The 26463-nt window shown below is 45.4% G+C and overlaps 1 protein-coding gene across 1 annotated transcript in view; it reads right to left on the minus strand.

The window, feature by feature from the left end:
• Positions 1-7645: 7645 nt before the first annotated feature.
• LOC308158671 (3-hydroxyisobutyrate dehydrogenase, mitochondrial-like) overlaps positions 7646-26463 on the minus strand; it is a 30707-nt gene continuing 11889 nt past the window's right edge. The window contains exons 5-8 of the mRNA XM_080532358.1: positions 17395-17528; positions 16782-16858; positions 9614-9770; positions 7646-9401 (exon numbers count right to left, since the gene is read on the minus strand). Coding sequence (XP_080388484.1) covers positions 9243-9401; positions 9614-9770; positions 16782-16858; positions 17395-17528 — 527 coding nt within the window. The 3' untranslated portion in view covers positions 7646-9242. The remainder of the gene's footprint in view (positions 9402-9613; positions 9771-16781; positions 16859-17394; positions 17529-26463) is intronic.

Raw genomic sequence — 26463 nt, forward strand, 5'->3', positions numbered from 1 at the left:
GGGGATGGTGGTGAGGTGCACGTGAAACATGGGTCTCATTTTTCACACACTCCACGGTATTGATTTGGAGGCAATAGACGGTAATGTACAGGCCAGTTACATTAGGAAGGCATGACATACACACACCTCTTCCCTCTTTTACAGGGCAGTTACAACCAAGGTCAATTAGACACACAGTCACACACACACACACACACACACACACACACACACACACACACACGTGGGAGAAGCCATTGGTGGTGGTCCGGTCCTTCGTAAGAACCATGGAACAGCCAGGGCCCCCCCAGGGCTGTTGGGAATAGCCAGGAATCGCTGTGTTGTCCCTGAGCTGACGAAGAGGCGCAGCTCCGATCACTCATATTTACTCCTGACAGCAGCAGCAACTCCTTTTTCTATTCTAATACAGCCTGTCCTCTCTATATTTACCTGCTTACCACACCCCAGTGCTCTGGGGCCACTGTGTCCTGTGTGTGTGTGTGTGTGTGTGTGTGTGTTTGTATGTGTGAGAGAGAGATCATAATGGTGACTAAGCACCTAGTTACGTAGAGGATATGTAGATTCAGCCAGGTAGATGTAGAGGAATTGTGTGTGTGTGTGTGTGTGTTGGTTGTGTATGGATGACTGTGTGCATACAGATACATTTCTCCAAGGTATATATGTTACGGTACATGTGGGAATGCGGTACATGTGGGAAAACTAGGGTTAGGGTTAGGTGCTACGGTGCTAGGGTTAAGTTTAGGGGTAGGGGTAGGGTTAGGGTTAGGGTTAGGATTACGGTTAGGGTTAGACATGCCAGCATGTACCAAGTCGACGTAGCACCTAACCCTAACCCTAGTTTTCCCACATGTACCGTATTCCCACATGTGCCGTAACATATATACACTCACTGAACACTTTATTATGAACACTATACTAATACTGGGTAGAGCCACCCTTTGCTGTCAAAAAAGCCATTCTTCGTGGCATCAATTCCAAAATGTTCCACAGTTGGTAAAAATTGCTTTGAGATTCTGATATGATTGCATCACGCAATTCATGCAGATCTTTCAGGTGCACTTTCAAGCTGTGAACCTTCTGTTCTACCACATCCCAAAGGTGTTCTATTGGATTCAGATCCAGTGACTGGGAACCTCCCAGTGGGAAGGCCACTGAAGAAACTGAACTCATTGTCATGTTCATGAAACCAGTTTGAGACGACTTTTGCTTTGTGACATGGTGCATTATCATGCTGGAAGTAGCCATTAGAAGATTGGTACCTTGTGGCCATGAAGTGACGCACATGGTTACGGTCAGCAACAATACTCAAATAGGCGGAGATTCAAGCGATGATTTATTGGTATTAACACGGCCAAAGTGTGCCAAGAAAACATTCCCCAAACCTTTGGGATGTGGTACAATGGCAGAAGGTGTACAGGTGTTACTAAAAAAGTGTTCGGTGAGTGTATACATGTGTGTTGTGTGTTTCTGTGTGCGTGGAGAGAGAGAGAGAGAGGAGAGAGAGAGAGAGAGAGAGAGAGAGAGAGAGAGAGAGAGAGAGAGAGAGAGAGAGAGATGAAGATTCAGCTCTGTGGATGAGAGCTCCGGATTAGCGATGACAGCAGAGGCCATGGTATCCCATCATTCCATGTCCAAAGAGCGGTCCATTCCGCCCGTGACACGGCACCCTGGGGGGAGGCAAAGTTCCGCCCCGTCAGGGGGTATTACGGGGTGATGGATGTGTCGCAGAGGGAGAGAGGAAACACCTCTTATATTCTCTTGTCTTATAACACACTCTCACACATTCAGTCAGATACACACAGTGGACACATTCACAAGGTATAAAGACAAACATACAAGTACAACAGATGATTCTGTCCACACATCGAAGGGGTAGTGACCTGACATTTCTGATTCAAGGCGGCTATCTATGACTTTCACATTTCACTTTCACCAAATAACAAGTCATACAGCTTATTTTAGAATGGTATGGTCCTTCCACTTTGCAAGCCGACTCTTCTTCCTGACGTTCCCAACCATTCTGATGGGTTTCAAAGCGATGTGTCACAGTCGGCAGCCCCCTTCCTTTACCACACCATCCCAAAAAGGACTGCTACACTCTTCTTTATTCTCTGAGGAAGGTTTTATAATTCCTGCTTAGTACAGTACTGATAGTGGGGCGCACGCACGCACACATGCGCACACACACACGCACGCACACGCACACACACACACACACACGCACATACACACACACACACATGCATTTGAGATTCTACAAGCACCCTTTGAGCAATCCTCTTTTCGAGTCTCTCTCACATTCACACAGATACAGACACACACACACACACACACATTGCTATGCCGCTGCTCTGCTCCTCTCCACTCTAAACGAACCAATTATGGGTGTTTATGTAGCTCTAATGTGTCTGAGCGTCAAGAGAGAAACATTGCACTGCTCACAGGCTAATCAATGAGGCCTCTGCAAGCTAAATGATCTCTCTCTTCCTCTTTTACTCTCTCTCCTCTTTCGTACTCTCTCTCTATCACTCTCCCTCTTTCTACACTCTCTCACTCTCTCCCCTGACCCCTCTCTCTCTCTTTTTAACTCCCTCTCCGTGTTCAATTAACAAAGACAAGGATGAGGCATTAGGTCAATTGACCATGAAGAAAGCTTTAAACCCGGCAGAGAAAAGGCAATTGAGACAGTATTCCTGGGGCTGATTAAGTCTTATTAGCGGCAGTTGCTGGAGTTCTACATTACTAGATGACTCGTTACGAAGGAGTTATGGATACAGCAACATTTCTGCATTGGACGAGACTAGACAAAATCCCATCCATCATGATATGTGTGTCTAATCCACCTCTGATACCTTGCCCTTGATAAGAACAGATTTTCAGCCCAGTTCCAACCCCCCAAGTCCTGACGCTCTACACAACAGACCCGAGTTACAGGTTTAGAGGTTGCTGCAAATAACCCCAGATCTAGGATGAGCTTGCTTCTTTACCCAATACCTAACCCTAATCATTAGTGGGATGAAATCATATCTGATCCTGTAGGTGGTGAAGAGCATCTTCTACCTGCACTGTGTGGCTGTGGAGAAGACAGATGGGCCTCCCCGGGAGTGAGCCCCCCTGGGTATTTAGGGCCCACCACTGCAGGGTCCGGTGGGGCCGCCAGACGTCAGCCCGTTACCGGTACCGGTGATTATTTACCAATGCGGACCATTGTCGGGTCTCCGTCGCCGTGGGAACCGGGGTGTGATGGATTTTGACGGGCCTGATGATCACTCTTCCAATGAGAGTAATTAATATAATGAAGAGCTACTGAGCATGTGCAGAGGAGGGTGATGAATCGAGGCCACTGGTAATCGTTACTCATCGTTGACAGAGAGAGAGGGAGAGAGAGAGAGTGAGAGTGGAAGAGAAGGAGAAGGAGAAAGGGGAAGACCAATAACAACATAGGCTGACAAGGATAAGGAGAGGGGGAACAGAACGGAAAGAGAAAGAGAGAACCCCACACATGTAGAGTGAGAGGGAGAAAGGGCACATAAAGAGCACACATCAACGTTCATGTATAAGGGTTGGTGGAGAAAGAGAGGTGGTGAGTGAGAGAGGCGTGGAAAGAGAGAGCAGCAGCATCGGGCTTGAGAGAGCGCCGAGAGAGAAAGAGAGAGAGAGAGGGTGAGAAAGAGGGGAAGACGAGAGGACGTGAGAAGAGAAAGAGGGATGGAAGAAAGGTAAAGATAATGAGGTTGAAAAAACAGAAAGGTAGAAAGGGTGGCAGAGAGGGAGAGATCGTGGGAGGGGAGGGGGGGACAGACTCGCACTGTTTAACGATAGGGAGCCAGGGACAGGTACACGAGGTCTGACACAACAGTTGTTTACTAATGTTGTTGAGTTGTGACCTCATAACCGAGTACTGGGGTCGATGCTTCATAACAGCTCAATACATCCTCATAAATATCCTAATGAGGATTCCATAAACATAATTAGGTGGTATTAGGTGCTTTCCTGTCACTGGTGAAATGTTGTGTGCTTCCCTGTCAGTGTTAGAGTGCTCTTCATTAATGAACCAAAGCAATGTCAATGACTCAGGATGGGAGAGCTTGCATGTAAACTAGGCAGAAGACTTACTGTATGTGTTTGCTGTGTGTTTTTGTGTGTGTATGTGTTTGTTTGATGCTACACGTGTTCAATGACATTCCTCATTTCATTCCATGTTACAGTTACAACGAGACTGTCCTCTGATTTCTGCCTCCACCAACAGTGTGCAATATGACAACCCTAGTCGTCTATCTGTACAGTATAGTATAGTGGATAGTGTACATAGCCTTTATTTATGTAAACCAGCTCCTTCCCTTCTTGTGTTTTTTAAAGTGTTTTTTTCTTTCCTAACACCAGGGGAGCCACCCCTCTTAAATTTCGTTGTTTGGTACCTGTACTATAGCAATGACAAATAAAGACCATTCATTCATTCAAAGAGAGAGAGAGAGATAGTTACTCTTGTTATGCACCACAGAGTAATCCATTATACCCACAGTAACCTGCTAATACACAGTCACTAATTTACCCGCAGGCCACTTTAAAGGACAGCGGGATTTGTCATCATTGCAAAAAGGAGCAGGGTGACAGAGTAGAGAATAGAGCGTGTTGCGACAGAACCCACGCTTCAAACTGAACCCATGTTGTGCAGAACCTATGTTGTGCTGTCGGGAGCGTCTCCATTACAATTGAAATATCATTGGTTCTCATCCAGGCTAGGCTCATTTAGGCTAGTTTCTGAACATATGAGACATGAACGTAGTGAACGTGAAAGAGAAGGGCAGTGAAACAAGTAGGCGCTCTTGTTCACTGCAATATTCTATGTTTTTACAGTCCTATACCGCTCTCCCTTTAACACACGTTTGATATGAATCACAGGCCACTTTAAGCCGCCTTGCGCTCCCCCTCGCCGTGCCCGACGCTTTCCGTTCTTTAAAGAGGGAGTCGTTAAACCTCGGAGAGGATCCGCCAACGGTTATTAACGGGGAAATTAATGAACACCGTTGTCCCAGGTATTTATCACAGCAGCAATTACTAGGGTTGTTCCCTTTTGGTCTTTAATAGGGAGAGGTGAGTGGTTATGGGGGCCATTAGCACACTCCCAGCCCTGGATACCGCAGAGGTGGGGGCGCACGTGAGGATGCCCTGTTCAATCAAACCCTGTTTCCAGAGATAAGTTAAACCATAGACCTGTTACCACTAACTGTTTGTGGATTAATTTGCCAAACGATAACCAAAAAGAGTTACAGTACAACGTGACAGCGGAGGACGAGGTTGGAGGATAACCTATCCGGCTACTTCAGATCTAGATGAACGGGAAATCAAAGGGCTATTAAAAGCGCTATTAAAACGCTTGGATGGGTTGTTTTGCGGAGACGGACCAGACAAGCAAATACAGACTACAAGGCTCCCTGTCCAGACAACAACAGCCAAACCCTGCAGGAGTGGTAGTACGTCGCCTCGGCCGGCTGTGGCCCCACACTGGTTGACTGGTTGAGGGTGAGGGTGAGGCCCACAGACTGGCCGGCCCGTCGCGTCCCCTACAGACGTCAGCGCGGCCCGGTCTCACCGCGGCTCCTTTACGGGCCCCTTTCATGTCGTCTTAATGAGGAAACCGCCGGCTCAGCAGCCTTCCTCATAAACACAGCCGAATTAAACAACCCGAATATGAATCAGATCGGCTGCAGCAATGAGCGGCTGGATGGCTCTACTGTTCTTTCGCTAGACCTCAGACACAGACTTACTGTCCTACTGCCAGGACGGTGTCAGGTGCTGTCTGAATGTGACCCCGATATAAAAAGGTAGGGCTAACAGCAGGACGGCGGGGAGCAGGGAGCAGAAAGGACGGGTGGTTGGACTGCTCTTCTGCTAGACTTCAGCCCCGGGGCTAATCGTGTTTCAGGCCATACTGGACAAAACCTCAAGTCTCAGATTAACATGGTTCTTTCAAATCTGACTGGATGCTGATATTGACAGATATTTGCTGATGAGCAAAATTATTATCTTATTGTTAACCATCACTGAAGGGAAAAACATGATAATTGCTATTCCGTTTTGCTAGCACAATCATACTGTAGCCTACGTAACTTAATCACTCCCACCTCTCAGTCTGTTATGGCAAGCCACAGTCTGTTACAGCGCTGACTGGTACTTAAACAACACCAGCTCAATAAAATACAATGAAAAAACCCAACCCCTGAAAAATAAATAAAACAAAACCACGTTTCTTTTCCTCCCATTTCATTGTAATGATGGAAATAAGGGCATCATTCTGAGATTAGTGCTTCTATTTCTCTCTCGCTGACGTTGGGCGTTATACAAGGCTCTGCTGAAGAGCTTTAGCAGAACAATGGAACAACAGTCGACCACAAGGCTGGCACACTCCTGGCTGGCTCAGCCGGTCACACTGGCCTCAGAGCTACAAGGCAATAGGGTGCACAGACAGGGCAGACACCCACACAGATCTAACTCTAACCCTACAGTAACCTATGGACCATCAGACCCTATGCCTGAGCTAACATTAATCTTACCTCACTGAGAGTTCGGAAAGCCTGGGGAAAATCCATTGCAGAAAGTAGCTACAAAGGGGTGGAAACCTGTTTGAAATGAGTGACGCCTTGTGACATGTCAAACCAATCAAATACCTTGCTACGGCGGCGCCCCAAAAATAATATATATTTTTTTCATTCAGGTTTTCTTCCACTTTCTTTAATCTTGCAAGCTAGTATAGGCAACAACTTTCTGCAGAATAGTCCTACCCAGTCAGAAAAGACAATGCATATAAGCAACCATTCTAAGGGCATGTGGATGGAGGGTTGTTGGAATATAACATCCAAAGAAATTGAGAGCACATTCACTCCGTCCAGTTCAATCCAAGCCTGATCGGCTAATCAAACATTCTCCAGACCTCCAAAGGAGGCGGGAGAACAATTTGATTTGGAGGTATGGCTACGTGAGACATAATGAGACATAAGCTAACCTAGAAGTGTCCAGGGAGGTCAGGGGGTAACATAGTCAACCCATGTGTATGGACAGATAGCGATTCAAAGAGGCAGCCACCAGACAGAAAGGCAAAAATCTGAGAGTCCACTCCTCTAGGACACCCCTGGCAGTATCAACATGTTTATATGAACTGAGTATTGGGTGAGACACTCCATTTTAGAAAGCCAAAAACCAAGAACAACCAAACCAAAACAGCAGCAAAAAATGAAACGTTTAATTCAAGGCATCTAATTTCTTGATTTTTTAAAACAAATTAACCAGTCATTACAACCATTAGAAAGCTTTTAGAAAGCTTGAATGTTATATACTGGACCTTTAGGGGTATTTTTATACATGATAGGCATACCTGTATCTATTTGAAAATGTAGAAATAACTACTAAATCGATAGTGGTTTTATTTCTAAATGGCGAAATAAAAATGTATGAACGTACACTGAAAACTAAAAAATTATAGAATTACTGTCCAAATTAATGTGGAGGTGACTTAAGCTTAAACTAACCGAGCACAAACCAAATCCAAAACCATTTTTTATTAAATGTTATTAAAGTGGACAGAAGGATATAGCAGGAATAATGAGAGTCAAGAGTCATGTTTAGATTGAGAGAAAGTCCTCTTTTATTTCAGACAGTAGTGTGATCGAGGATGTTTACAGAACAGAGAAAGAGAGAGAGACACATGCTCTACTAATGTACCAGTTTACAGCAAGAAAAATAACAAACTATGACAATGATTCTCTGATTCTCCTTAATACAGCAAACAAAAGAAATATACATTATGTACATGCACACAGGGCAAGATAGGGCCTACCCTCAGTGGCGATTGACACAGACATTGCTGCATGGGCTGAGAGAGAGGGGGAGGGAGACAGAGGGAGACAGGGAGACAGAGGGGGGGAGGGAGACAGAGGGAGGGAGAGAGACAGAGGCAGCCAGAGAGATGATGCCAGAGACAGGGACTGAGAAAGAGAGGGATAAGAGCATGGGATTGTGACCGCGTGCGAAAAAAGCTAAAAGAGCACAAAGGAGAGGTAGGTCTACTCATCAGAGGTAAAAACAGAATGTTCATTAGATAACGAAACAGCAGGTTTTGTTTTCCAGATGCTGAAACTACACTAAGGAGGTATATCAAACGACTCACCGGCACCTGCTCAACACTGATTTGTGTGAGTGCATAGTGACCAGGGAGCTGCAGCCAATCACATCTCACAGTGCTAACAGCATTGAATTGTTCTGTCCAATGAGAAATGAGCATGAGTCGATGTGCAAAAATCCAGAACGCAAACACTGTACTACTGTGCGCTCTTGAGTTTACAACTCGTGAAAGAATGCAGGAACTAACCAACCCATGAATAAAGGATTAAACGGATGGCCAAAGAAACACAATGAAAGGAGGTGAATCACCACTTCCACCCCAATTCCTCCCCAAAAAAGATGAGTTACAAAAACAGGTAAACTTCTCAGCCCACAGAATGGGTAGTCATGGTAATCAGGAGAGAGTGAGAAGAGTCTTTAGACAGAGAGATGGCAACGGTAAGCCCCTCTCATCTTCAGCTCTGCAGTGTCTTCATAGTAATCTTCATCACTTTCACTGTCTTCTTACGTTCTTTGTCTTCATCATCATCATCATCATCATCCTACTATCAGGCTACTTTTGAACTGCGTGACATCAGCCTTTCAAACTAACCAATCGCCGCTCAACAAAACTAATCGAACAATGCAGGAGTGCTGCTTTACAGTTTTCTGTTTGTGTTTTTTTGTTTGTTTTACTTTCATCTGAAAGAGGCAGGATCAGTCGCACGCGGGTAACAGACAAACTCCCGGAAAAAAAACAAAAACAAAACAAAACAAACCAAACAATGCACATTATCTGATCTGTCAATCAAACCATAAACCTACATCCCTTCTACACATTGTGTTGGACCATATGTGTCCCAATGCCCCTTCCACCCCTCCCCCCACCCCCCCTTCAGCCACAGGGGACGTAGGATGAAGTTGCTCCTAGACATTGATCTCGGGTCAGTTTTGTGTTTCCCTCCCCTAATGGTTAAGGTAAGGATTGGAGGTATGATGCAGTTGGGAACTAAATGCATATTGGGTAATTTGATCCTAGATCTGTGCCTAAGTGCAAAGTCCACCCACAGAGGGACAGGGGTACAGAGGTGTGGCTCTGTGTGTGTGTGTGTGTGTATGTGGGGGGGGGGGGGTAGGGTTACCCCTTACTGGCCATCCTCCTCACGTAGGAACTGGAACACGGATGAGAAGTCCTTGTTGGCGTAACCTCGGGCACACATGACACGGTAGATCTGATGGGCCAGGGAGCCCAGGGGGACGGGGGTCTTAGTGTTGGTAGCTGTGTGCTGAGCCAGGCCCAGGTCCTGAGAGAGGGCATATTAGATGGGTGTCGAGAGAGAGAAAGAGAGAGAGAGAAAGACAGACAGACAGACACACACACAAATACAAATAATGAAATACAACAGAGTGTGTATGTGTGTGTGTGTGTGTGTGAGTGAGTGATACAATAAGAGGAGTGTGGGGTGGAAGAGTGACACAAAAATACAGCCCAGGTTGGGTTGGGTTGGGTGCAGACCTTGGCCATGAGGGTCGTCCCGAAGCCTCCTTGGTAATTGTTGGCAGAGGGCACCCCCTCCATGACCCCCGGTACTGGGTTATAGGAGTCGCTGGACCAACAGCGACCTGACGACATGTTCAGGATCTGAGACAGGAGCTTAGGGTCCAAACCCAGTCTGTCAGAGAGACGAGAGAGGAGAGGCCAGTCAGACGGTGGGATAGAGAGAGAGAGAGAGAGAGAGAGAGAGAGAGAGAGAGAGAGAGAGAGAGAGAGAGAGAGAGAGAGAGACTTTATTGAATGAAGGACTTTTTTTAGTGTGAGAGATGGAAAAGGGAGAGAAACATAGGTGTAGGGCAGTACAGTAATGAGATGGAGAGCGAAAAGACAGGGAGAGGGAGGGAGGGAGGGCGAGAGAGAGAGAAGACAGGCTGGTGGTTGGTGACCTATGTTGAACCCTGTCCCTGTCTCCGTCCATCTCTCAGTGTTAATGGCTGGGGCTTGGTAAAGCTGGCTAATGTAGTATTGATGTTTATAAGGACGTCTATCCTTCATCATACCCTTGTTCCATGAAAGAGACAAGTGGTTAAGGAGCACAGGGGGGCCATAAACCTCACTGACACACACAGATGTCTCCACCCACACCCCACACACACACACACACACACACCGACACACACACACCTCCTTCCATTCCAATCCTTAGCGATAACCTGGGTGAGCAGCAGAAGTGTACGAGACATAGAAGTGTGGTAGTGTGAGTAGAATCAGGCGAGAGAAGCAAGTGAACAGCGGAGGAGAGTGAGAGAGAGAATGGGGGAGAATGCTGGTCATTGTGGGTGGAACTGTCTCTGTCTGTCTGCTGCGCAGTGTTTGTCTTGTATATTAACAGTTTTAAGGGCAGTGTAAAGCGGACCACATCAAGCCTTAGACTGCCAATGCTTACGGGGCCCTAAACTCTCCACTCTGCTCTCAATATGACTATTAAAACCATCATGGCTCCTTAAGGCCAGGGGCCTCTCCCTCTCCTTCCCTTTCTCCCTCCCTCCCTCCACCTGGCTCTCATTCTGCTATTACTGCTTGAGTTTTTATTAGCTGTCTACTAACTAATTGAGGCTGGGTCTCGGCCTCGGTCTCTCTCTCTCTCTCTCTCTCTCTCTCTCTCTCTCTGAAATGTGGGATAAGTGACACGGCGTGTGTCTGCTTTTCATATTTTTTTTAATGGAAGTCTCACTCATGATGGCTTTTTCAGTTTATGTCTGTATACAGCCCCTGCCACACTCCTCCTCCCCTCCCGTCCCAGCTCACATGTCCCTGTATATGGACTCAGGGGGACATGTTTGACATCGTCCACCCCACCCAACACATCCACTCCCTCTCTCTCTCTTCTGGGTCAGCAGCTGAAAAGGTTACTGGTTGCGCTACAATAAAGCGCGTCCGAGCGCGCAGATCGTTTGTTATAGAGGCCAGAGACGCTGACGGGGAGCTGTTGTCCTCTGTTTAACGATAAATCAATGAAACCCCCTTCCTTTCACCCCCCCCACACACACACACACACGACAGGGTGTATTGGGAGGACACACACACACACACGGTTATTAGCTTTTGTGCCGGTGTTGTTCTTTGGCAGCAGTAATTTGCGTGGAGTAGAGGACATGTCACGCTTTAACTGGATTGACATGGGTCCGCGGGTCCGCACGCACGCGCACGCGCACGCACACACACACACACACACACACACACACACACACACACACACACACACACACACACACACTTTAAATGCTTTATTTATGTCCACATACATGTACAATAGGGCTGGGTATCGCCACTGATTTCCCAAAACGATTCGATTCCGATTCACAGCTCCCGATTCGATTCGATTCACGATTCGATTCCGATTCGATTTAGTTACAATATCAATTTTCCTTGAATATGGAGAGATTCTCAGAACTAATGCTATAAATGGTTCCAGGAACCCTATAACATGTAGCATTGTTAAACATATCAATGTTTACATTAAGAATTGACTCCAAAGCAGTTACATTAATGTACGGTACGGTACTTCTTATTGGAACATAAATGAACATCATTGACCAACATTTTGATAAATCAGACACTACAAAAAGTGCTTTTTAACGTGCTTTACTGCAGCCAGTGTAAATAAAGGGGCTACAAACATAGCCTATCGGCAAACAAGACATCACATATCCCTCAGGACTGTCTCAAATTGCTTATTTGCATAATATAGGCTATATACTGTATATATGCACTAAAAAAAAATGTGCAAAACTCAAACGAAAATAGTGCAATAGATGAGGGTATTTTGGGGAACAAAAAAACACATTGTAAACCATAATGTCCATGAAACTAAAGCCCTTCATTACTGCTTTCTCACTTTTTGGAGATTGGAAGATTTTATTCAGGAATAAACATAATTGGAAAATCAATGATTATTAAAATACTGTAGTATACAGTAACAATACGTTCATGGAAACACCACAAATCTACGGAACCACTTATTAAGGCATCACCCTGACGTGAAACATGGAAAAGCGGATCCGAAACAAGCCTCGCTGATAAAGTGGCAAGTGATTGTCAGGTACGAGTCCATTGCTCTGGATGTCCAGCTGTCACACGTTATGGCAACTCTCTCTGCTGGCTGAAGTGAAGTTGCGCGGACATGTCTGGGACTATCACTTCACTCAACTGTTTGCGTGTCGGTAACACGTAGCGTGGTTCTAGTACACTGACGAGGCTTCAAAAGCCAGCATTTTCGACAACGCTGTACGGGCGTATATCCTTGCAAATAACATTTGCTACAGCCTCTGTAATTTGTTGGGCACGCAGAGAATTTGATTGTAATTTGCAACCAAACGTCTTTATCAGCGAGGCTTATTTCGGATCCGCTTTTCCATGTTTCACGTCAGGGTGATCAATAAGTGGTTCCGTAGATTTGTCGTGTTTCCACAAAATGTAACCTCCACTGCGCAGTGCGCACAGCTTGCATATGGCTTTGCTTTTGTCCTGCTCATCTCTATCATCATAATTTTTACATCCAAAATGCACCCAGACATCTGCCTTTAAGCCTGGTGGTGACTTGAGTGTCCCTGCCATCGCCATGTTTTTAGATTTTAGTGTTGAGACCTCTCGTTGCGTGAGATATGAGATATGATAAATTCTTGTAGCGCGAGATCTGGCCACGAGATCTCGTTGCGGGTTGAAGCTGCAAGCAGGAAAATGCATGAAAGATCGATCTCGGGATTTATGAATCGATAATCGCTCATTCAATGAAGATCGATTCAGAATCGGGAAATCGATTTTTTTTAACCCAGACTAATGTACAATTCTAAAGGACATTAACAGTGCATTTTGATATGATGGAAACAATCTGTTACAGTAATGCTGAGCCAACAACCAGTTCTGCCACACACAGGATGTTATTCACACCAGATGATACCAGTGGGTTGACAGATACAGTATCAGTACTGTAAAACAGACAGTATCCAGCTCATGGGTACAGGAAGCACTGCCTTCTCCATATTGAGCGGCTACCAATAACAGCGGATACTGAGCAATATTTTGCTAACTGTTTGGCCCTTCTCTTAGGTAGACCAGCCATTTGAAGGCCTCTAACAACAGACTTATGAACATGGCCCAGGCTGCCAAATAGGAAAACTAAAAGTTGACATCTGTAACCCACACACACACACAAACGTGTTGCAGAGCGATGCCATCACAGCTGATGGAGAGAAACAGCTGCATACAGACGAAAGAGAAAAAAGACGGAGAAAAGAAGAAAAAGGAGGAGAGGAAAAGAGGGAGGTTATGAGGCTGTGTGTTCAGAGCTGCAGCAGGTGGAGTCCATTTAGAGTGATATTAACTGTCTGTTTCATTACTATTCGGTTGCTTTCTTTTTCAAAACCACAGGAGAGGAAGCGTGCTGAACATTTATTATTACATTAAAGAGGTAACGAGCACTGCGTGGGCGCGCACACACACACACACACACACACACACACACACACACACACACACAATCAGGGGGTAACAAGAGCGTTCACTACAACCAGAAAGGAGAGGGGGAGTGTGAGTGTGTGTGTGTGTGTGTGGCCAACTCACAAACGTCTTTATGCCTTTCGACACGTTAGGCCTTGCATGTATATACTGGAAGTATGCACCTACGTGTGTACTCTGTGTTTGCAGGTATGTGAGGTGAACCATCGGCTCAAAAGCCTGCTTGTACCCTAGACACTATACCGTTATATGTGTGTGTGTGTGTGTATTAGTTGTCTCAGATGTAAATATGAAGGGATGCGTGGTGAACCAGTAACTCCAAAGCCCTTTACATCTCTCCCTCTCTCTGGGTCATTCTCTCGTCTCTTCCTCTCTTCATGTGCATCGTTAAAAATCTGGGTTTCGGTCCTCCCTCCTCCTCTTCACCCCTCTCAGTCAGACAGGCGGTGTGCATACTGAAGTGACACCAGCCAGAGAGGAGACAGATCCCAGAGAGGGAGGGAGGGGGGGAGAAAGAGAGAGAGGGAGAGAGTGAGTGAGTGAGAGAGAGAGAGAGACAAAGAGAGAGAGAGAGAGCGAGAGGGAGGGAGAAAGAGAGAGAGGGGGGGAGAGAGAGAGATGGTGTGTGTGTGTGTGTGGTTATAATTGTCATGCGGGGCCAGTCCCTGCTCTAAGAGAACGTCACGCTCTGTCGGAGACGGCCCAAGCTTCCATCTGAAATCAACAAATTAGCAGCATGGACGGGACAGCCAGTGTGTGTGTGTGTGTGCGTGTGTGTGTGTGTGTGTGTGTGTGTGTGAGGACAGGTATCGGGGAAAGGGCAGCTCTATCAGGACCACTCCAGCATGATAAAATGTTATTGCCGTTGTCCCGTAAATTGGCTGCGAGCGCCCATTCCGCTCTATGTGTGTGTGTGTATGTGTGTGTGTGTGTGTGCTCGTTCTCTTCTGCATAAGAGCCAGGCTGCAATGCAGCATGGGAGATTTACCGGCGTCAGCTCTCTAAACGATGACAGTCTTTGTCAACCCCCCCTAATAAAGCCCCAGAGATGGACTAGTCAAGGGGAGGGGGGAGGGGAGGGGGTAACACACACACACACACACACACACACACAATCGCAATCATGCTGCATAGAAGATGGACCAGTCACTCTCTCTAAAGATATGGGGATATCGTATCATATTCACACACACCACTATTTTCGCTACATTTTTAAAAGGAGAGAGAGAGAGAGAGTGGAGATATCATGGTAAGGTACAGTATATGTGTCGCAAAATGTTGCATTGGGTGTGTAACTCTGTGGCTCTCTTACTGTCTGTGTGTGTGTGTGTAGCAGAAACATCGCAGAGGTGTGTAAATCTGTGTGGCTCTCTTAATGGCTCCATATTTCAGAGGCCTAGTGGGGGGATTTATGTCCATCTGCCCATGCCAATTTTCGTCCTCCGGTCTCAGCACAGATAAATCAGCTCTACTAATACAGCTGCACTACGGATGGACACACGCACGCACGCGCACACTCACACACACACACACACACACACACACACACACGCGCAGACGCGCGTGCGCACACACATACTCGCAGACGCGCACACGCAGCATGTGGAATACCTGGTTGAGCATCCTCAGTGGAGTATGTTTATGACTCTAATAGCAGCACTGACACTGAACGGGATGTGTGAAGTTTTACAATCAGAATAGCACCAGCCCTGCGCGGTGATGGAATACGTCGTTTTCTAAACCTCTCAGTGTCAGGGCTGAGAGTCATGGGACATGTAGTTTCAAGGCAGCACATTTTTCAATGCTGGAAAATAATGCATGATGGGATATGTAGTGTTGTCAAGCCATTACAGGGTAGAGACTTGGCTGCACGGAAAACTCAATCTGTGGATGTAAATGAGAGTCCCCGCCCCCTCATCCATCTCTCTCTACCAATGACAGATCTGAGAAGGGGGTGGGCTACCCCTCTACCCCTCCCCCAAACTCAACAATACACACGCACACACACTAGGGCGGTTTATTTATTTTTATACCTTCACCACCTATACCAAATTTAACCACAGGATTCAAAATCACGCTTTGACGAAGTCGCCAATTTCAAATGATGAATTTGTGACAGCAGCTGGTGAAAGGTGGACCAAAGCCCTATCCTTTCCGTGAAACTGCTTGAACTTTCCACGCAAGCTTACAGTCCTTTATTCCAGCTGCACTCCGACTCTACAACCAGGCCCTGCAGGGTGGGGGAGACCTGGAGCTGAGAGGCCGTTAAGACTGCTACTTGGACTATACATGCACTTGAGCACGTTATCTTGCACTGTTTACTTATTGAGCCTGCACTGTTTTATTTATTTATTTATTTATTGAATGTTTTCTGTCTGCCCTACTAAGCTGTTTGACAACAAAATGTCCCCATTGGGGACAATGAAGGTTTTCATCATCTTCATCATTATGAACTTTTGGTTCGTAATGAGACTATGTATGGGAAACACTGAACACTCACCTGAGTACAAAGTGCAGAGTGTGTTACAGCAGACGAGTGCTATGAATCGTGTATCCTTCTTCTGAGGAGAAGCGGTCACGTGACACGAGCTTCTGATTGCTTCTAAATAGTATTTTTTGACAGATTACATTTTTACCAAAAGTTCTGTCATCACTTGCAATAGCGTCTTCAACCACTCAGACAGTGGTGCTGGACAAACACTCTTAAGGCGTTTATTATGCACACATTGACGGTATTGGTATTGACACCGATGCCATTTTAAAATACTGCGGTTTATGGTATTACTGTTATACCGCCCTACCCTACGAGAGACGTCTTTTTTGACAGGGTACATTTGACAGATCACATTGTTAACAAAAAGTTCTGTCATTACTTTCATAACATCTTCAACCACACAGACAGTGGTGATGGACAAACACTCCTAAGGCCTTTATTATATATAGCAATTTAGCACAGTTTTATGACCGTATTGACAAATACCATTGCTATTTTCAGAAAACGCGGTATATGCTATAACCGTATAACTGCCCAACCCTAGGACACACACACACACGCACACACGTACACAAACATGAAAGACTGTTCCAATGAAAACAGCCGATCGTGGTGGCGACATGGCTGGAGCGAGTTTAGAAGCAGAAACACGTGGTGCATACTAAAGTCTACCAGTACCTGATCCCCAGGTTCATGGTCTCTGCCGTACCGATCATCCCGATGGCTAGCAGCATGTTGTTACAGATCTTAGCCGCCTGGGAGACAGAAAGGCATTGTGACTTTTTCTTGAGTGTGAACATGATTAGAATGTTACAGAATGGAGCAGGGTCACATCATATTAAAAAGGTTGTGATGCCAGGTTGAGTGTGTGTAAAGAGCGTTAATGCATATAGCACATTTACATATACAGTGCACTCAGAAAGTATTCAGACCCCTTCACTTTTTACACATGTTGGTGTCGTATAGCCCCAATTTAAAATGTATTAAATTAAAATAATTTGCCTTCAATCTACACACAATACCCCAGAATGACAAAGCAAAACCACGTTTTATGAAATTTGAAAAAGGAAAAAGGGGTCTGAATACTTTCTGAATGCACTGTATATACAAATATATAGAGATACATAGTGTTTGTATACTGTGTGTGTGTGTGTGTGTATGTGCGACATAATGTACACATTGACGAGAGAGTGAAATGTTTGTGTGTGTGTGTGTGTGTGTGTGTGTGTGTGTGTGTGTGTGTGTGTGTGTGTGTGTGCACGTCCGCGTGTGTGTGTGTGTGTAGTCTTACCTGTCCTGTGCCGACCTGTCCACAGTACACCACGTTGGCTCCCATACAGGTGAGCAGTTCCTGGGCTGCGTGGTATTCTTCCTCCACACCCCCGACCATGAAGGTCAGCTTCGCTAGACTGGCTGCTCCCACACCTACACACACACACACACACACACAAATACATATTGTTAGCCTCATAGCATAATTGCTATGAAAAGTAATAAAAGTAATATTTTGGCTAAATTGAGATATCTGCCTAACTCTACTCTCCTAACACTGCTGATTCACTGGGCATTATTGCCTATGCCATCAGCCTAGCAGAATGCTTGCTACATTCCAAAATCACTATCTGCCCAAGTCATCTCTTTGACATAGGCATTTTTGACACTATATACAAAGATGGCTCGGCTGACCACAAGAAAAGCATGATTGAGGCAATTATGCTATGAGGCTTAATTACATATGAGATGTTATATTTCTAACATGTACACCTACTCCAGTGCCGTTTATCTGCAGCCCATGTTTCCGGAAATGTGGCTATATTCAATGAAAGCTCATCACTAGTTGTCCAGGGTTTATATGTTTTCGAGCAGTGCTTTATCAGAGCGCAACAAGAATCATCTTGAATAGGGCCGTGACAACTGTATTTTGCCTGCTGTATATTAAGCTTGCTTAACCACCTAATGTGTTGAGACATCACAACAGAATGTGTGTGTGTGTCCTTTTGTGGGAAAAGGGTGTTAAGGAGAGGCGCACCAGAGGGACGGGAGGGTGTCTTTAAAAGCCGATTGTTCCCATCATCCTCCACACGACCCCCATGGGAGAGTGCCCATTGTCACACACACACACACACACACACACACACACACACACACACAACAGCTGTGCCTAATGTTACCCCCCTCGCTACACACCCTTCCAAAAACACCCCCGGGGGTATCAATGACAGCCGTAAGAGGTAATTAACTTTACACTTTATCATGTTCAATTAGGCGTCCCTCCCAGTGCCCGATGGCTTAAGGAGCGTGCCGTGTTTTAGCCGGGACCTCCACGCCCCCCCTGACGGGTCCTGATGGCACAGATAGATGGCCGCGGACGTGGTTGATTACAACAGAAACACAAAAGTAAAACAGGGCGGAACCCTCGCTCTCAAATGTCATCTGCCACGGCCCTGCCCCTTAATGGGCTGTTGATTAACCCCAAACATACACACACACACACACACACACACACACACACGCACACAATTTGGACAATCGTTTCAGGAAACTGCAGTGAGTGTGTGTGATAAGTGTCGACAACTTAACAGTAGGATAGCGGTGTGAGTGTGTGTGTGTGTGTGTGTGTGTGTATACATACACACACACACCCTCACTGCAGTTTCCTTCAAACTGATGTCCAAATGCCTCAGACAGGTCTACGGTGGGTCTGTTCAGGTGTGCCTGATGACAATAGACAGGAGGGTCATTCTAGCAACCACATGAGCTGTGGGGCCTAACGACACAGAGATGTGTGTGTGTGTGTGTGAGAGTGTGTTTGTGGCTGCAGAGTGAGTGAGAGAGAGAGAGAGAACTCTTCAGGGTGCTGTATAGCTCTAATGAAAGGCCTCTAAATGGTGAAGGCCTAATAATGTTGGTGTTAATAATTGAACAGGAATTAGCGGGGAGAGAAAACAGCTGAAACCACACAACCAGGTGGGCTACTCCAGGGAGGGAGGGAGTGGAGGAGGACAGGAGGGGAGGAGGGGGGGAGAGGAGAGGAGAGGAGGAGTAACTGAGGTAGGGTTCCTTCCATCGAAGGATTGGATGGGAAAGCGACAGGGACGGAGACAGTTCAGGGAAACTATCTATGTTTTGACTGTATTTTGCTGTGCTCCATCGGCATAGATATTCCTCTTTCTTAATTAGCTATGCTGCTGTCAGCATGTGATACCACAGTGTGTGTGTGTGTGTGTGTGTGTGTGTGTGTGTGTGTTGCAGCAGTGATGAGCTGTCAGTTGGTCATTAGGGCCACATAATGAATCCAACCCAGACTACTGCAGCTGCCTATGGAGCACAGCAGCACACGGTCAACACACACACAGATAATGTAGGTATATATACACACACACACACACACACACACACACAATGTATGTATATACACACACACACACGCACACAGGCACACACACACGCACGCACACACACACACACACACACACACACACACACACACACACACACACAGAGATAATGTACACACACACACACACACGGATAATGTATATACACACATGCAGAATTTATACAAATGGTCAACACAGAGAGGGAGAAAGAAATGAGTCTGTATCTTAAAAGACAATTAGTCCACATTGCTCAATAGATAGACATGTGGGAGGGAGTCTTTTAACAAAAGGAAGTGAAAAGACAATGAAATGCAGTACATCTCTCGTTATCACCCACATACACCCCCCCCCCCCGACACACACACACACACACACACACACACACACACACACACACACACACACACACACACAACACCAGACAACCACACTAATATGGCTGACACAGCCAAACGCAAAGTGTGACAATTGTGCTGGTTCATTAGTGGAGATCACTGTTAGCAGGATCCCTAAAGAGGAGATTATTGATAATACAGTCAACATGGTGATCAATACACTTCGGAGAGAGTGGGGGGGAGAGAGAGAGAAACAGAGAGAGAGATAAGAGAGAGAGAGAGAGAGAGAGAGAGAGAGAGAGAGAGGAGGAAGAAAGGAGAGGTGAGAAAGGAGAGGTGAGAAAGGACGATAAAAAATCAAAAAGGAACAAGAACCTACCTCCCTCTCTCTCTCTCATCCTCCCTCTCTCTCATTAACTAATCACCCATAATAAGCTCTTATGATCTGTAGTGGATTTCTATAAGCAGTGACAGAGGGATGATGGAAGATCGCAAGTGCTGGAAGAATAACAGATCATTAGCATAACAGAGGGGGGGAGAGAGAGAGTGTGTGTGTGTGTGTGTGTGTGTGTGTGTGTGTGTGTGTGTGTGTTCGTGCGTAGATGGGCGTCCCGTGCTCCGACCGGCCCTGTCAGAGACGGATTAAACAGGAATCCTAATGAGGCTCGGGAGCGTTGGGAACGCCGACTCATCCATCCCAGCAGGAATGACACTCCTGGATTGTTAATGGCACGTTACCACGCGTCGCCCCCTAGGGGAGGGGCGCAGGATGAGGTGAGAGACGGAGGACTGCACTAAAAAGTGAGCTAAGTTGGTCATTTCATTCAGCCAAGTTTCAGTAAGCGCAGAGGGTCTCTGGCAAGGAGTAGGTGGGAACTCAAAATTGAGATGTCCATGATCCTCTCCAATCAGGATCACACAGACTATGTAGGAATGGATAATGTTTAATTTTGGGGGGGGACACCATTCCTAAAGTTGTAGGCAATTAATTGAACTATTAAGTGTCTATGATTGTGATATAATCACTTGACAAGCCTACAGTGGTGCACCAAATTCAACCTGTGAGTCTCCAAGCAAAGTAGTTTAGAGTCATTTAAAAAGGAGTCAGAAGCATCAGCTAAAGAAATATTTTCCATTATCACTCATGAATGAATGAATGGTCTTTATTGTCATTGATATAGTACAGGTACCATACAACGAAATTTAGGAGGGGGGGCTCCCCTGGTGCTAGGAAAGAAAACTAAAAACAAGAAGGGAAAAGAGCTGGTTTACATAAATAGAGGCTATGTACACTATCCACTATACTATACAATACAAATAAAACACTGTGCTGTACTCTATGCTATGCTATACCTATTCTAACATTTCCTATCTCTGAACCTTATGTACCCGAGGGTTGTCATATTGCACATAGTGTTATTGCACATTCATTTAAAGTGTCGCAGTTTGCAGGTTTGAAATGTTCACAGTTGTGTTTCAGTATTGCACTTGATTTCAATCTAGTAGCTGCCATCAATTTGTCTAGATTATCCAGGGCCTAGAACAGGGGCGGATTTAGGATTGTAGGAGATCCGGGGCTTAGCCCAGAGGGATAATATAATGTGAAAAATTTGCCATAAAAAAATTTTTGCCTTCAAAAAAAAAAAAAAAAAAAATTGCCTTCAAAAAAATTGCCAGAAAAAATTGCCTTCAACCTTCAACTTACCACCACCTTAAAGCGGACAAAAGAGACTGGCACTGGAGAACACATATACATTCACACCCTTTAATGAAGCAAACTAATTGTGGTGGTTCTGGGCACAGAGGGAGGTCAGCACACGTAGCTCCCCCTGTCAGTCACCATCATTTATATTTGTATAGAATTACATAATTGATGGGCTGAGGCTAGTTATGTTACAGTATGTATATCAGGGCAGACTCTGTGCTCACCACTTATATTGTATTGATTGTCTTGTCCTGTGTTATATGACGATATATTACATGTATTGTTGGCTTGTGTATAGTACTGTGAAATCAAATCCCCCCTGGGACATTAAACAAACTTAGTTAGTTAGCGTTACATCTTAGGATAGATTTGAGTCATGTTCTGTATACATACATACTACCATAAGGGCATACTTAATGTGGTTACTCCATGTTTACTAGCTGTAACATTAACGTTACATCATTATTTTTCACTTGTTACTCAGTCAACCAGAGCAGATATCAAAGACTATCAGCCTGTTATTCACTTTATTTGTATAAGTATTATCCTTTGTTTGATTTCTTACCATGTACCGTAACAGTACCTTGCTATGTTTCATTTTCATTATAACATAACGTTATGTTATGATAGCCAGCTAGCATTAGCAAACCGGAAAAGAAGTGTCAGTGAGTCAGTCACCTTTCTAATAAGATTCACAAACCTGAAACATCATCTATGTCATCACTGCTGGTGACGTCATTGTTGTCAGCTGCTGATACGGCTGCTGCAACAGTTCTTGGCGATTGTTTTTTTGAAAAAAACTTTCGGATATCCATGCTTACAAAGTCAGGCACTGATTGAGAGGCACTGATTGAGATAACTTCTTCTTCAGGGCAGGGCAGGCTACGCAGTACGCAGGCTAATGTCGCGCAGCTGCTGCCTCTCTGTTGGACTCCGGTACTGCACGTTACTCACGATTTTATTTATTTTTTTTTTATTTTTTTTTGGAAAGTAAAACATTCGGGGCTTTTCAGAAAACATCCGGGGCTTGAGCCCCAGTAGCCACCCCCTAGCGCCGCCACTGGCCTAGAACCTAGGTCTTTGCTGTGTTCAGGGCCTGAATGGCCCTGGGGTAGAAGCTGAGCTTCAGTCTGCTTGTCCTTGCGAACATGGTCCTGAACCGCCTGTCCGAGGGCAGCCGAGCAAAGTGTTCGTACCCAGGGTGGGATGACCCCCAGTCATACCTTACATGTACGTCTATTGTATGCTAGTTTTAGATTATCCTCCCCTTACAATTACTATGGATTGAAGAAGTGGATTTTGGGAGCTTTCAGGATGATGATGAAACAAATCTTGATTCAAACAAATGTTGTTTTGGTTTGAAGGACCTCTAAATGTATTTTTCTATGAAGTAGGTATGAAATCTACAGAACAATATGAGAGAGAGAGAGAGAGAGAGAGAGAGAGAGAGAGAGAGAGAGAGAGAGAGAGAGAGAGAGAGACTGTAGTGGGACACTCAGGAAGGGAAAGAAGACGAAAGGGAGTGAACGTGTCTCTGGTACCCCTCTATCCTCTAGGGGAACAATTCCCTTGGGAAAGAACAGCCTCCCTCTCATCCCACTCCAGGGACATGTCATGGTTGGCCGACAAAAAGCCTTGGCAGACACACACACACACACACACCTTGGCAGGCACACACAGCAGAACCAGCCTGACCACGGTTCAACCACGGTTAAACCACGTGAGCTGGCATTGGTATTAATGAGTGAACTCCATGGTTTTACGGTCCCAGAGGAGGGAGAGGACAGCCAGAGCCGCTCCTACAGTAAGCTACCCTACATGGTGTGTGTGTGAGAGTGTGCGTGTGTGAGACTGTTAGGTACAGAGGCTTTACAGGATCATGCTCCCCACACAGAGGGTGAGGTGGGGTGAGGCGGGGAGGGTGGGGTTGATCAGAGAGAACTCTTGGATTCTGTCGTGCTGTAACGAGAGCCAAATCAATTAGCGCTATTTTTCATTACAGACAAAATAATTAACTGAAGCGATTCATTATAGTCTTAGACATCTAACATCTAAAGTCTCTTAAACTTGGGCCCTTTTTGAAGCAGACTGGGTACATGTGTTTGTATATGTGAATGTTTGTGAGTGTGTGTGTGTGTATCAGGGACAGGTGCGAATCCCAAACTTGGCCGCCGCTTAGACGTCAGCCAGAGCTTCTGAGGCAATATCACAGAGTTACGAGCCGCGTATAAAGCAGTTGGAGCTTTTATTGGTGGTGGGTTTAAATTGAACTACATTTGTGAATATGAGGCTGAACAAACACAAACACACATAGACACACAGAGACGCACACACACACACACAGTTCCCACGCTTTCGTAGTGAATGACGCAGTTCACCCGGAGCCATACTACTACTTGTGTCCTGGTGTTCCGAGTAGATCATCCCTAAGAGAACCCTCATAACAATTTAACACCTACATTACACCATTATAACTTCATAAACATCTAATTTCCTTTAACGATGGCATAATGGATTACTGTTGTGTCTCTTATAGTGCTGCAGCAAGCAATTTGAGGTGGGGAGAGAGGGGCTAACTAACCGGGCTGATATCACCACAACAAACACACACACACACACACACGCACACGAATGTGCTAGCAAAGTATCTTATTTAGCAAAGTATCTTACATATTAGTTCATTATAACTGCCAACATGCCTGCACTGAAAGTAGGATCTTGAATGAAAATATTCTATGTTAGATTATTTAGTAGTAGTAGTAGGCTAGTATCAATAGGGTAGATGAGAATCTGTAAAAATGCCTCACTTAAGGTGGACTCGAGATCCCCACGCGTAACTCCGACATTTGCCTCAATCTTGCATTGATGTCAATGGGAAATTGGCACAATGATTGGAGCTGAACGAGTGGCTCTTCAGTGAAGAGCTCTAAAATGTCAAGCTACCGTTTCTCACACAAGGCTCCAAATGTTATTCTAACATCTCTAGTGGTGACGTTTCTCCTCCTGCCCTAAACCTTGAGTGGAGGCAGCGTTGTTTACGGGCCTGCAGCAAAGCCTCATGTGGTCCAGCGTTATAATTACACCGAAGAGGGAGATCTTTTTCTCAAACTAATTAAAAACCCAAACAAGATTCATAAAAGCTTGACGGATATCAAGTAAATAAATAAAATAGAGAGGGGGAGAGAGAGCGCTCACCAAAATCACACACATACACAAACCCCCCCCCCCCCAAAAAAAAAACAGCACTTTCAACAACTTAGCTGCCAAACTCGCTAATGCCTCTCCTTCATGTTAAAAACAGACTCTTTATCTGCAGAGTTAACGTGCAAGCCTGAGAAACAATTAAACCAACACACGCACACACACACACACACACACACACACACACACACACACACAGAAAAAGAAGGAATGAGAAAGAGGAGAGAAAGAGAGAGACAAGAGGAAAAAAAGAGAGACAAAGAAAGATTAGCCCATCAATGGGATCTTAGTGCTTCTCCGTTTACCACTGCCCTGACCCTCATCATCATCATCAGTCGGCTGCTCTATTCCACAAGGGAGAGCGGTCAATGGCAGGAGCCAGAGCAGAGGGGATGAGGAAGAGAAGAGAATCAGGAATCAGGAATCAATCCTCCCTCTGGCCCAAATCATCTCATTGAGTTTAGAGAGGAGCCTGGTAATAATCCCTATTCACCAGCTGTGATACAGAGGCACACACACACGTGCACAGACAGACACACATAGTACACACACACCCTGACATTCAAACAGACCAAATCCAAATGCCCCTCAGATGAGTGACACATATGGGAGGGGGAATTTGATAGACAGCCATATAGTATGACTGACACATACACCAGCTGACACACTGACACACACACACAGACACACACACACACACACACACACACACACACGCACACGCACACGCACACGCACACGCACACACACACACACACACACACACACACACACACACACACACACACACAGAGCAGATGACACACAGGCAGTGCTGAGAGGGCCAGTCACCCAGCTGCTGTGGGTCTGCTTCCATCTGGAGTCCAAGCTAAACATCACCCCCCCCCCCACCCCATCCCCCTGCCTGGACCCCTCACCCCTCCCCACCTTACCCCCAGTCACCCCAGTCATAACCCAGCCCTCTCCCCGTCTCCCCGACTCCTCAGTGAAGGGCTTGTTATGCTAATCTCCTCACACTCCCTCCAACGCCGGTTCGTCATCTCTGACAGCAGGGCCAGCAGCTCTGTCATGTCACTCTCTCTCCCATTCACGAGCCTCCACCAAGCTGCTGTCTCTTTCATCTCATCACTTCCACTTGGGAGTGTTTATTTTATTTACATATAGACAATGTATACTTTACTCAATAGCAGGAGTGTAAATTAAGGACGATTAACAATTGTTTTGCTACCTTAATCTGTCTAATCTATCAAACTGTCCCAAATATGCGTCCGTTTGCGTATCGTTGGTGCCTTCAGAAACATGTTTTTCCTCAATATGACTGTATATACTAAATATGACTGTATATGCTCAATATGACTGTATATGCTCAATATGACTGTATATACTAAATATGACTGTATATGCTCAATATGACTGTATATGCTCAATATGACTGTATATGCTCAATATGACTGTATATACTAAATATGACTGTATATGCTCAATATGACTGTATATACTCAATATGACTGTATATGCTCAATATGACTGTATATACTCAATATGACTGTATATGCTCAATATGACTGTATATACTCAATATGACTGTATATGCTCAATATGACTGTATATACTCAATATGACTGTATATGCTCAATATGACTGTATATACTCAATATGACTGTATATACTCAATATGACTGTATATACTCAATATGACTGTATATACTCAATATGACTGTATATACTCAATATGACTG

This window comes from Nansenia antarctica (assembly GCF_963989245.1).
Source record: "Nansenia antarctica genome assembly, chromosome: 5".
NCBI classification, from domain to species: domain Eukaryota; kingdom Metazoa; phylum Chordata; class Actinopteri; order Argentiniformes; family Microstomatidae; genus Nansenia; species Nansenia antarctica.